The 13,932-nt window shown below is 37.6% G+C and overlaps 1 protein-coding gene across 7 annotated transcripts in view; it reads right to left on the reverse strand.

The window, feature by feature from the left end:
• Nucleotides 1-13,932, reverse strand: part of Sick (sickie) — a 626,930-nt gene that overhangs the window by 197,569 nt on the left and 415,429 nt on the right. For all 7 annotated transcript variants that reach the window (XM_076818204.1, XM_076818201.1, XM_076818200.1 and 4 more), the window contains 3 exons: nucleotides 3,212-3,365; nucleotides 1,506-3,090; nucleotides 968-1,335 (listed from right to left, as the gene is read on the reverse strand). In XM_076818204.1, the coding sequence (XP_076674319.1) occupies nucleotides 968-1,335; nucleotides 1,506-3,090; nucleotides 3,212-3,365 (2,107 nt within the window). The remainder of the gene's footprint in view (nucleotides 1-967; nucleotides 1,336-1,505; nucleotides 3,091-3,211; nucleotides 3,366-13,932) is intronic.

The raw sequence follows: 13,932 nt of genomic DNA on the forward strand, positions 1-13,932 counted from the left end.
ACGTTGCAATACAGTCAACCGAAATTCTTGAGAGATTGCAATACAGTCAACCGAAATTCTTGAGAGATAGAAATACGGTCAGTTAGAGTTCACAAATTCGTGAGAAATAGGTAGAAATACAGTTGATTAAAATTTGTGAAGCAATTTGTTGCTATACCCGACGCAATTCGCAAGTCGGGGCTACAATTATTTAGTGGATTATTTTAATTATTTTTTATCACATTAGTAACCCGACCATCAGTCTTTTGCAATCCACAGTGATATAAATTGTATACATGAAATTAATTTATAATAAAAAATCAAATTAATTAATTTAATTTATTAAATTTTATAATATAATTTTGTAAGTACTGACAATTAGTACTTAACCTATTAAATAAAAAATATAAGTAAACAAGTACTTAAATATTTAGATACACGAAATATTATTATTTTTAATACTATTATTTTCATAAGTAAATATTTTTATACATTTACAACAAAAATTTTATATTATGTAAAATTAATTTTACAAAAAATTTATATTTTTATAACTAAAATATTTATTTGTAAATAAACAATGTTTATGACAGATAAATTATAAGGATTAACAATTTAGGAGTTTTTAGCAGTTTGGGACCGGCAATTATCATAGTAAGAAATAAGTGCAAAGGTCTGCTTCCAATAAACCGAATGTGAGCGACAGGAACAGCATACCTTCCCGACCTATTCAGCTAGGTCGAAGCGAACCTAAGACTCGACTGACCGTCTGACCGTTTCTTCGTTCCTCTCCGAATTACGGTCGGAGTTTCACTCATTTCTCTCAGAATTTCTCTCAACTCAGTTTCGCTCATCTCACAATACCATCAGAGATTTCCGACCGAAATGCAATTGCGGTCAGAATTCTTTCTCTCATCTCACGGTTACAGTACGATCATGAATTTCGGTTACTGCTTCGGTCTCGACTCCCTGATTTTTTTAAACTTACCTCTCGTGATCATGACCGTAAGACGGATTGATTCTACGCGCGTACAAGGAAGCACCACCCTCGGACATGTAACCGTCGCACAAGTCGGACAGAGTTCTGCTACCGACGCTCATACCACCACGAAGAACCTCCCCGTCGCTGAGGTAGCCGGAGGCGACGTCGATGTCCGCGTAATCGTGACCGACATGATGATGAGAAGAAGAATGAAGAATCGTGTATTGTCTCGCGGTTGTCCTGCTCGGCAGAGTCTGAAGGGCCCTCGCACCGGGCGTGTAGCCACGGAGTAGAGGTTGCATGGGCTTCACTGTCATCTCAGCTTCGTCATCCGCCATGGTACCCCCTCCACACGTTGAGTTTTCAGATAGAACCTGCAAAGTGGGATCATTCAATCCTCCGCTCACAAAGTATTATACAAAAGATCATTATAGAGGAATGTTATTGCATCTAGCCCAGTTTAGCACAACTGGGATTATTAGGAATTCTGATTTGTTTCAAACAGAACACCGTGTTCTATCCAGGGAAAAACATGTGTACTAACCTTCTCCATCTGTTCGAAGGTGGTGTCAATTTTCCTATTAGGTATCGTTTTAATCTCACTGCCGCTCTCGCTGCTCGGCCTATAAATAACGCTGCTGTCGCTGGAATTGCTCTGGCCAGTGCTATTAGAATTGCTATGCGAGCTCTCAGACATCAGATCCGAAATACTTGGCATCGGTGACACCATTGCAACCGTGTTCGGGTCGAGCTTGCGGTGCAAAACGTCTGCCTTCAACTTCGTGGGCGTCGGTACGCCAGGCATGCCGTTTTCCTTCGGTGGTTTCGAGGTGCCTTTCACCAAGGCCGTGGGCTTCGGAATGCTGGAGCCTGGACTAATCCCGGAAGTATTTAGAGTCGAACCTTGCAACGGGCTGCTGACCAGCGAGGGCTGCTTGCTCGGCCCGAAATTCAATCCGTTCGACACTTGCATCTGAGGGGGAACGGTATGTCCATGAGCAGCCATAGCACTCGTTGAATCTTCTTGGATGGTAGTCATTTTGGTATCCGTCGTTGCTTCTGGACTGTGGCGCGGGGAAGTGGGAGCTGTCTGTTTTTCATTCATGATCCCTACATCTTGCGCATCATTTGGGACCTTAGGTTTTAAGGGCGCATTTGTATTTTGCTGCTTGGAGGTGCTTAGAGTCTCTAACGTTCCTGATTGATTATTCGGTTGGACGTTCTCGACGATTGCTTTCTGCCTCTCCATCGACGCCCTTTCGTCGGACAGATTCACTTGGTTCATAGAGAACGTGTGATCAATTGCAGAACAGTTCTCATAAGTAATAGTGGTTCCTTCGTGATCAGGCTGTTTGATCATCCCATTCGTATTACTTATCAATCCTTTCTGCACTAGAATATCCTTGTGCAGTCCATTCGGAGGAACTTTCATATTCTGCAGGTGAATCTTCGTCTCAGATATTTTACTTGGCAGCTCCATCTTGGGCCTAGGCGCCTGTTTCGTCGACTCGTTCTTCAGGCTGATATTCTTCCCGTCCTGCGAGCTGATTTGCTTGGTAGAGGCCAGTACCGTCGGGTTCGGCTTGTGCAGTTGGCTGTGCTGCTGTTGCTTCAATAAATCCTGCAGGTTGGAGGACTTTTTCTCCGCAGCCAACTTTGTACCCACGCTGCCGATTTTACTGGTCGGCTTGGCATCTTCCAATGGTGGGTTGTAGCTAACCAACTTGTCAGGCACGCCTTTTGTTCGAGCGATTTTACTTTGTGCTTTGCTCTGCTCTTTCCGCACGGTCTTCGGGCTTGCCTGCTTCGACGACTTGGTCGACTGCAGCTTCAACTTCAGAGCGCGACTCTTGGGCGATTCCACTTGGACTTTGCTCTGATCGCACAACGACGTCGAGCTGTCGGAGTGTTCCGATCTGGCGGATGAGAACCCGGAGGAGCTGGAGGTACGCTTCGACACGCCCGACGAAGCCTTTCCGCGGTCCTGATTCTTCTCTTTGTTATTGAAAAGCTTGAATTTGTCCAGGACAGAATTCTTATTTTGCTGAGTAGGCGGCCCTGTAGTCGTGTACGGAGACTGCTGCGTGGTCCTCGCCCCGCTCGATTTTCCCACCGTCGATGTTCGAGGGCTGAAATGTTTGGTAGCTATTGATTACTTCACCCTTTACTACAGTGCTCTTTCAAAATGTGGCAAATAAATTAAACGGTATTACACTGAAGAGAATGCATTATGAAGAGAAGACGATTTACCTTGGGGTAGTGGTTCCAGGTTGCCTGTTCGCTGAATTCTGACCCCTGGGCTGAGGAATAAAGGACAGCCCACTCTGCGGCGACTGCTGTTGACTTGGACTTGTGCTTCTGGAGCTACTAGCACTTCCAATGCCTCCGTTCCCGTGCTTCAGACCTAGAAAAAAAAGGGATGAAAGTATATTAGTTTGCTGCCTTTAAATTCCCTAAGTAATAAAAGGATATCGGCCCCATCTGAGTCAGATGAATAAAGAAAGAACGAAGATGCTGTTACACAACAGGTTTGCCCTCCTTAGTTAAAATGTCCTATCTAGCATTTCGAAACAACCAAGAAAACTGAAGTTTTATCATTTTCTTCGCGTGTCCTTATTTTTCTTCATTCAATTTAAAATATATTGTCACTATTTCGAAACAGCTTAATATAGGTTTTTGTAATAGATGTACCGGTAGGTAATTAATTAAATGTTTCAGCTAGGATATTTTAACTATCTGAAAGGCAGTTAGGTTAAATATATTAGACTGTGCATATATGTCTATGAAGCACGTAGGGTTTTCTAACTTTGACGTGTGGAACTTCAAATATTTCAACATGTCTTGAGAGATGAAAAAATGCTAGGTAGGACATTTTGAATAAGGAGGGCAGAGGTAATTTTGCTATAGAGAATGCTCAGCGATTTTTTACGTGGATAGTAATAAAAGCCCTGATCTCTGCCCAATGACCACTGTAAGCCTATTTGCAACATTTAATTAAACGACCGACAATAGGCGCTCGTAACTCCCTCCGTCCTTTATTATTACATTTACGCTGTCATTGGCCGCGACTCAATAAAACGACGATCGGTCGGCTCATTAAGCAAGCACAGTCCCAATACTGTACCAGCTTGAACTTCTTGGCTGTGTCTGGGAAGTGTAGACTGTTTGCAGGCAAAATAAACCACGGACAGTGTATGGTGCATACGCGTGACAGCGTATGTTAGTGTGTGTACCGAGCAAAGAGATTAATCCACTAGCCCTCGTTGCTCGATCTGTCACTGCTGTACTTGTAGATATTGTTTCTACCGAGTAATTTGCATCACGTTCACACAATAGATAATCTTCTATTGAAGTGCACCTATTGAATGCCAGAAAATTCGAATATTCGAATATCGGAGAATTCAAATTTGAGATTTGAATACCAGAGAATTCGAATATTCGAATATCAGAGAATTCAAATTTGAGATTTGAATACCAGAGAATTCGAATATGCGAATGTCAGAGAATTCAAATTTGAGATTTGAATACCAAACAATTCGAACTTGAGATTTGAATACCAGAGAATTCAAATTTGAGATTTGAATATTCGAATACCAGAGAATTGGAATTTTGAGATTGGATTATTCGAATACCAGAGAATTCAAAATTGAGATTTGAATACCAGAGAATTCAAACTTGAGATTTGAATACCAGAGAATTCGAATTTTAGATCTGAATATTCGAATACCAGAGAATTCGAACTTGTGATTTGAATATTCAAATACCAGAGAATTCGAATTTCAAGATTCGAATATTCGAATACCAGAGAATTTGAATTTCAGATTCGAATATTCGAATACCAGAGAATTTGAATTTCAGATTCGAATATTCGAATACCAGAGAATTCAAAATTGAGATTTGAATACCAGAAAATTGGAATTTGGGATTCGAATACCAGAGAATTCGAATTTGAGATTCGAATACCAGAGAATTCGAATTTGAGATTCGAATACCAGAGAATTCGAAATTGAGATTCGAATACCAGAGAATTCGAATTTGAAATTCGAATACCAGAGAATTCGAATTTGAGATTCGAATACCAGAGAATTCGAAATTGAGATTCGAATACCAGAGAATTCGAATTTGAGATTCGAATATTCGAATAATTAGGAGTATTATATATTCGAATTATTCAAAGGCACTATTCGCATTCGAAATTATTCAAATATTTACAGCTCTAGTACATCTAAGTATATCTCCTAGGAACACCAAAGTTTCCATCAATGCTGGTTTCACTAAATTATGTAACAAAGGTCGGATTTGTAATTCTTGGGATTAAGCGAAGTACTGGTTTTGAACTTATTCTACTATATTATTCATTATTCCAAGGTTTGTATTTAACGACCACAGCATTGTGAAAAATGATCTCTGGTCGATCGAAGAGCGAATATGTTAGAATGCAAAGGAAGATATTATGTTGTGAGAAAATTTAATTTTATCATAATGTAATATAATAAATAAATGTATCTTTATTCACGCGAAACTGGTGGGAAACGATTAACGACCAAATCTGCCAATCATTTAGCATCAATATTTTAATATTGGAAACCAAGACATAAAGTAGCTATTGTCATTGACAAGGGAATTGTAGGGTAAACTGTAATATCTAAATTGCTGCAATGGAGATCCTCTGATAAGTTTTAATCTAGATTCTTCTAGATCATGAAACAGCTGCGTTATCCTGATCTACTGCCAGCTGGTTGGAATTATGTAATTTATTGCTCGCCTCATATGTTGCTGCAGATCTGTAATTATAGTGGAAAGGCAAAGTGATTTATTTGAAAGGGGTTTATGAAAATTGTAAAAGAAAAAAGGAAGGTGCTGAATGAGGGATTTCTCAAACGATAAACTCCTTTCTAGTTCGTTGCAACAAGCATATTGTGAATGTAACTAAACTTGGATACTTAATGACGTGATAGTTGAGCATCAATATCGGGGCAAATTTTCTTTCGAATCATAAATAGAAAATTACACATAAAAATAGAAAATTCATTAATAAATAGCCAGTGCAATTTCATCCAAGGCGATCTGTATTCTTTAATAATGAGAGTATTTTCATTAGAAACAACAATTTTGTTCATTTTCATTTGTGCAAAAATTTATACGAATGTACTCGACTGCAACACTTTTCAATGATTCCTTCCTTGGAAATTAAAAAGTTATGAGAACATTACATTTTACAAATATGTAAATATGTTGAAATATTATTATTTCCTTTGTTGATCAATATTATTTATGTTAGAATAAGATCTCAGTCGAATAAAGAATAATTTATTAAGTTTATTTTAATAAAAAATTATTTATCTCCTAACCCACTATAGAGTATGAAGTATGAAAATTGAATATAATTACAAGTCTAAGTAATGTAATTTGTGTGCCAGTACTGGATAATTTGATACCTAACAATAATTATAAGGCACAATGCTTACTACAATTATAGTGAAATTAATGCGTTCTTTGCTATCAATATTATTTTTTTTTTTTTTTTTTTTTTTGGTTTACATTTTACAAGTTACACAGACAATGACTATATTCTTTAAAATGAAACTTAGATAAAATATGAAATTTCAGGATCGGATTTCGATTAACCATTACAAATTACTAGCTCCACGTACTAGATAACGTTTATTTAAATCTTTCATGAGAGCATTCATATTTTAACAATGCAGTTTCCTGTAGAACGATATATCCAATACAATCAAACTGTATTCACGGTATATTGCACAGAAGTCACACCACAGGCTTAATTAAGGTTCGACAAATATAAAATTATCCCCTGTATGCAATAATCTCACGTTCCGTATTCGCCTGCATCTTCCCATAAACCAACTTTTATTTAAAATCAGTACCGCAACTTAATATTTATAGGACGCATGAAAGTGCTCTCTGCAACGTAGGATTGCGTTCGATCCATAATTCAAAGCTGTTGCCCATAAAGTAGTTCCCCGTTGTTTGAGAACAACCTACATCCATGGATTCTATATAGAGTGCCTGGTAAATCGTGCTACAACCGTACAGGAGATGATTCTTCACAGTGGAACAAATAAAAACTAGGGAATAAATTCGATTCGTTGCTTAGTCCTCGAGAAATATAATTTTGAACATAAGATAAGTATTATATAATATATTTCTTACATACGACACTTTTATTTATTTCTATTTCGCGATTTAAAGCAACTATTTAAATCGAAGAGATAACATGTCCTGAGGATTAAAAATAAACTGGAATTATTTTGCTAGCAACATACTAGAATATATTAATGGACGCCACAATCCACAGTTCCTTTCAAGAAATATTTTTTGGACCTTGTGATATTTACTATTATAACGACCCCTCAGTTATTGCATTAGAATATTCTTATTTTGTTAAATAAGTATAAATCAAACAAATTTACTTAAAGGGGGAGACAGGTACATCTAGATATGCCCAAAAGGTCGATTTTTTTACACATCGTCAGTGTTTGATGTATCAAAAATGTTTCCCTAAAATTTGGAACCGAAATTCGCAGAAATATCGAAGATGTAGATATTAGAAGTGAAGTATGTTCACGTATTGTCATTAGGGTTGTGTGGGTATCCGAAATTACGGGACCCGATTTTCGATTCGGGAGCCGAGTTTCTTGCTAAAAATTCTTAAGGTCACACCGCAAAATCACAACTTAAAAGTTTTCGGATTTTCGGAAACTTTTAAGTCGTGATTTTGCAGTTTGATCAGGTGTATGGATTTTTAGCAAGAAACTCGGCTCCCGAATCGAAAATCGGGTCCCGTAATTTCGGATTTTTTATTTGGTTCATAGTTTCTTTTTTATTCCATAAAACGGCAAGATTTCATGTCCGAAAATTGAACGTTTCATTCAGAGTGCTGCTATTTCTTTAAAAATGAACTGTTTCGAAATTGGCCCTGTCAGAAACAGCATTTGTTAATATGTCTTAAGAAACTAACTTGCTTTTTGCTTTCATATAAAATCTGTTTAGGCGGGAGTGAGCACCGCAAATCACTGCAGCACATGGCGTATTTGGAACTGGCCCCCGTAACTAGAATATTTTTACATACAAAAATGAAGTATTATAGCTAAAGAGGTGACATAATTAATAGAAACATTACGACCCTAATAATGCTAATACTTCCTTCAAAAGAAATTGTAAAAAAAACGTTACTTTGTAGGCCTCTTTAGGCGTGTATCCCCTCTTAAATAAACCCACAATATGATAGTTTCATATTCAAACTTGGTTGCAAGGGTTGGGACTATTTGTCGAACTTTTTGGTATTCGAATATTCGAATACTTCAGTTCCTCAATTATTTGGCGAGTATAATTCGAATATCCAAGTATTCGAATGCTATTCGAATATCCAAGTATTCGAATACTATTCGAATATCCAAGTATTCGAATACTATTCGAATATCCAAGTATTCGAATACTATTCGAATATTTAAGTTTTTGAATACTGATGTATTCGAATAGTATTCGAATAGTAACATTAGAATACTCAAATATTCGAAGTTTATTCGTAGCATTCGAATACTTGTAAAATATTCGAATAGTCCCAGCCCCAGTTGCAACGCAAATTATTAACCTACCCTGTATAGGAATCACATGCTCCCTAGTTATCTCACGGCAGATCGCATTAAGAATCAGCAAGATAAATCAATTCCTCTGTCTAGTTAAATTAATTCGGTCACGCTGCTCTCACGTTCGATCCGTACAGGCCGGTGTAATCTCGGCTGGCTCGATCGTTCTTCATTGGCACCGGTGCTGACAGTGATTCGTCGTAATAACGGAGCCTAATTCGCCTGGCCGGTCGGCCGACTGGCTCAATTGTCCGCGTACGTGACACAAACCAGCCAGATACGAGATAAGCGGCCAGAGCTAAGACCAAAGGAATCTTACGATGTTGCAGGACGGTCGTGGGGAGCGGCTTTATTAATTTAACTCTTTATCGATCTTAGGCCGGCATCGTGGCAGTGCATCCACGCGTACACCCAACTCATAATCGGATACATACCACGCGTGCCAGCGTGTTGGCGAATTGCGTTCTTCCGCTACGTTGCAAGCGGAATTCGAGCAACTCCACGCAACCAACAGAGGAGGGCACAATTAAAATGGGATTTAAAATTCCGTCGATGGTGCAGCTGATCAGTGAAAGTGTTTTATTGAGCCAGCCCTTGAGGTCTGGCGCGCACTAGCGACTTTAGCATCGACTAAACTGTTCAGTCAAATCGATCACCATCCACGATTCCTTATCGACAAAGCAATTTAGTCGAGTAATAACATAGGTCTTCGAAAAAAAAAAACTGTTTTCCAATATTTGAGTGGCTTTTAATAAACTTTTGGAAGCTGATATTCGGAAAACAGAGTACAAATTTCATACTACGTACAACGAGTACGGGCGACTTTAGGGTTGCCATTGTAAAAAAGATTAAAAATTGAAAGAATAAACTCCCTGCCGAAGACCCTGAGACGAAGAAGATGATATTGGACTTGTGAAGAAGTTTTATCATTTTTATACATCCATGCTTGACCTACTCTTGAGAAACGAGAAAACTTTCAAAAGGGTGGTTTATTCCTCTGTTCTATTGAGTAGAGTTGAAAATACAACATAGTGTAATCTTGTGAAAGATGAAGCTTTTGTATAGAATTTCAGTGAGTGAAGGTGAGAAAGGTCTGGACAATCACAACTGTTACATGTCGCACATGAAACAATGTGAGTGACACATTAATTTTATTTTATTTTATTGGTTTATTAATATACGGGAATGCCCATAGAATACAAAATATGTATAAACACTGGAAATGACGGAGGCTGAACCATTAAATTAACAAAATTAAGTAAATAATAAACTAAGTAAATACACTTAATCGATAAACTAATTGTCACCGTGTAAGTCGTTCCTGTCTAAAATGAAGCATTTCTGTTTCAATTAATTACAAAGAAATAAATTGAAACTGAGACTTGTTCTTTGACATGAAGTTTATGAACATCATAAGCAGGCGCGTGAGGGGCCTCTACGCTGGACAGCGCTGCGCTAAAGTATTGGTTCGCAACAGTCATAGCTCTATTAAGAGGGATTACCGTATTAAGTACTCTTGAAAATTTTGAGTAGTATACAAAAGAGAGTTCTAACCCAAATTTGAGTTTTGCGTTCAATACACGTTCAGAGTGGTACGATACACGTTCAATACACGTTCAGAGTGGTACGATAGACGTTCAATACACCTGTAGATCCAGTCAAACGAAGTATGGTGCGTTGAACGTCTATCGTACCACTCTGAGCATGCATTGAACGTCTATCGTACCACTTTGAACGTGTATCGAACGTCTATCGCACACCACTCTGAACGTGTATCGAACGTCTATCGTACCACTCTGAACGTGTATTGAACGTCTATCGTACCACTCTGAACGTGTATTGAACGTCTGTCGCACACCACTCTGAAAGTGTATTGAACGTCTATCGCACACCACTCTGAAAGTGTATCGAACGTCTATCGTACCACTCTGAACGTGTATTGAACGTCTATCGTACCACTCTGAACATGTATTGAACGTCTATCGTACCACTCTGAACGTGTATGAACGTCTATCGTACCACTCTGAACGTGTATTGAATGCAAAACTCAAATTCGGGTTAGAACTCTCTTTACTATACTACTATTTTGTAATGCAAATATTACGTTCAGTTTTCCCACATATATATGCGATACTGTCTAAAGCTGAAACCAATGAGAGTAAAGTTGTAATTATTGATTAAGTTACATAAAAACGCGATTTTGTAATAACGTTTCAAGAACATTAAAAAATGTTCTATATTCATCTTTGAAATTGAGTTTCATTTATGCGATTTCCTTACGCGATATCTGAACTAGAAGCGAGAGTTAATCATTTCAACCTTTGAAGAAATCAAATGTTAATTAAGGAAATACATAAACATGAAATATCAGACTAAATGAAGTATAAGCCAATCCACTACTACGATGCTTAAGATTCTCGTGTACGCCGTGACGATTTAGAAAAGACTAACCAGAGCTTTGGCGCCTCATCGAAATATCTGGTCACGAGGTGTCGTAATAAATTCGATTTCTTTTTTATCAGCGGATTCTGCAGGGCATCGCTGACAAAGAGGAAAGAAGGGTGAGGGAGGCGAGATGGAAAAGTTAAAACGTGACCAGGCATTAGAGCCTGCCTGTCATGAGAATGATTCATCGTAAGTCAGGGCACGATCGATCGATCTTGCAAGATATTAACGACATCCCCGCTCTCCGAATTCTCAAACGGTGACCAGAATGCACCGGGACCCCAGGAACCACCTGCGGCAACTTGTCCTCCCCTTCCCCGCGATCGTGAGCCTTTATTTTTTCTTACTGTTCCCGAAACGCCAGGTGTTTTTGGCGGCACAGACACGAATTATGTATTCTACGTCTGAGGGCTTGAAGAGGATCCAGATTGAAACTGGAAGGGCGATACTGAATCGAGCAACAAGCTAAAATTCGATACCTATTTTGTAACCACGCGTTTTCAATTTAAGGAGGGATTATACTTTACGCAACGCTAAAACAGGCCGATATTTGGGATTTTTCTGCAGAAGTTACCTTTTTATGGCTTTATATTTAACAGTTTAATAATGCGAAGACAGTGTTTATGTTAAAAATATGCATCGCAGATGTCGCTATCGAGACATCTTGCTACAGCGTCGAAAGTACTTTCTTCAACCTTGTGATGGTGATTTAGAAATAACTATTGAACCAATCGACTTGTCATTGCACATACACCTATATACTAGAGCTGTTCGAGTACTCGGAAAAAGCGAGCCGAGCCTGACTCGGCTCGAAGAACCGAACCTAGCCGAGTATTCGAAAAAAGCGAGCGGCTCGAAAAAACTGAGTAGCTCGAAGAAAAGCGAGCGGGCCGAAAGAACCGAGCGGGCCGGTGTGTCGAGTAGTTTGAAGCTTGAATGTTTCGAATATTTCCGAATATGTTTATATACTGGATAATGTTTCGTAATTACTATTATTATTATTATTTCCACTTTATTACTGGTTAAACAGAAAATATAGTACATAAGGAGAAAGTAAGATACGAGTAAAGGCGAGGCCACAGTAATAATGTTAGTAATTAAAATGTACACTACAAATGAAACTATTCCCTAATTATTGAAAATAAATAAAATCGAAATAATAATAATAATAATTACAAACCATTATCCAGAATATAAACATATTCTAAAATATTCGAAACATTCAAGCATCAAACTACTCGATGCACCGGACTGTTCGGTACTTTCTAGGGTTGAGACTATTTGAATCATTTAATATTCTAATATTTTACAAGTATTCGAATGCTACGAATAAACTTCGAATATTTGAGTACTCGAATGTTATTATTCGAATACTATTCGAATACATCAGTATGGTTTGAAGTGGGTAAAAATTTGCTTACATGATTTCACCCTGACACATGAACTTAAAGAACTTGATTTATAATTCACACCATAATATTCGAATACTTAAATATTCGAATAGTATTCGAATACTTGGATATTTGAATTATATTCGCCAAATAATTGAGCAATTGAAGTATTCGAATATTCGAATACCGAAAAATTCGACAAATACTCCCAGCCCTAAATCTATTCAAGCTACTCGGTTCTATTCGAACCGCTCGTTTTTTTCGAGTACCCGGCTCGGCTCGGAAACCGAGTCTCGGCCCAGTCCGAATTTCAAGCTACTCGAATATTCGAGTACTCGAACAGTCCTACTAGATACGTGTAATTCCAAACTATTCTCGATGAACCTCTAGAAATATAAAAAAGGTAATGTTGATATTTCAATATTGCATAAATAGATAAAAAAAAATCCTCAAAGATCGTACTTCCTCCCCTAAGCTGTACAATTTTGCCAATTTTCGACTTTTTTTTATTGCTTTTGAGGTTCGTGGATATAAATTCCTAAATAATAAGAATATTTCGGATTTTTTTTTATTCTAAACAAGAATTAAAGGCGTTAGAAATGAACAATGCATATTTTTAACACAAAATTTTATTTCGTATCTTCAAATTTTAAATATAAAGCCATGCAAAGGTAATTTCTCCGTAAAAAATTCCCAAAGATTGGCCTGTTTTAGCGTTGCGTAGAGTCCCCTCTTTATATCACCTTCCAATGGCTGTTAAAAATATTAGATACGTGAAAGTGATGAACGCTGTAATCTCAAGTTATTAATTGTTATCAAGAATGGAATTTATAAATTCTATGCATAGATACACTAAATTTGTATTCTAATGAATACAGATATTTTGGTTACAGAAAATTGTACCGTTTTTAACAAGAATCCTCCGCGATATTAAACGTTTATCAAGGATCTCGATGAATTTTCGTGATACCAATGAAATGCATACATTAGAAACGGAGTATTAAGGAGAAATTTGGATTCCTACATTCCTGTGTACCGCCGTGAAATGTCTGGAAATTTGATTCGCGGATCTGTAATTAAACGGTGTACACCGCAACTAGGCCAACTATGAATACGATTCCACGGCTAATGTTTGAGAAGCACTCGATAACTGAGCTGATCGATGGATGGACATCGCTGCACTTCAAAGAGGACTTTACAGTTTCAGTTAGCCTTGAAATACATGACACCTTGTTTTCCTTCTAACAGTAAGGGCTTGTAAACAATAAATAATCTGGTAAATACTGAAATATTTTAAATGTTTTGTACTGAGCAATAGCCTCTAGTTATAAATCATAATTAAAAAATAAAATAAAATTTACCAGAAAATGTTCCACGTGCCAATGATAATACTATAATATATGTAGAATTGAATTTTTTGCACTTCCAGGATTTCCTACAAGGACTCTTCAATTCAGTTTCCTGAGATAACGATTAAATGTGTTCTTAGATAATTTTAATGGAAATGCAAAATATGAATTTGATT

Source organism: Andrena cerasifolii, chromosome 8, assembly GCF_050908995.1.
Source record: "Andrena cerasifolii isolate SP2316 chromosome 8, iyAndCera1_principal, whole genome shotgun sequence".
Classification (NCBI taxonomy): Eukaryota; Metazoa; Arthropoda; class Insecta; order Hymenoptera; family Andrenidae; genus Andrena; species Andrena cerasifolii.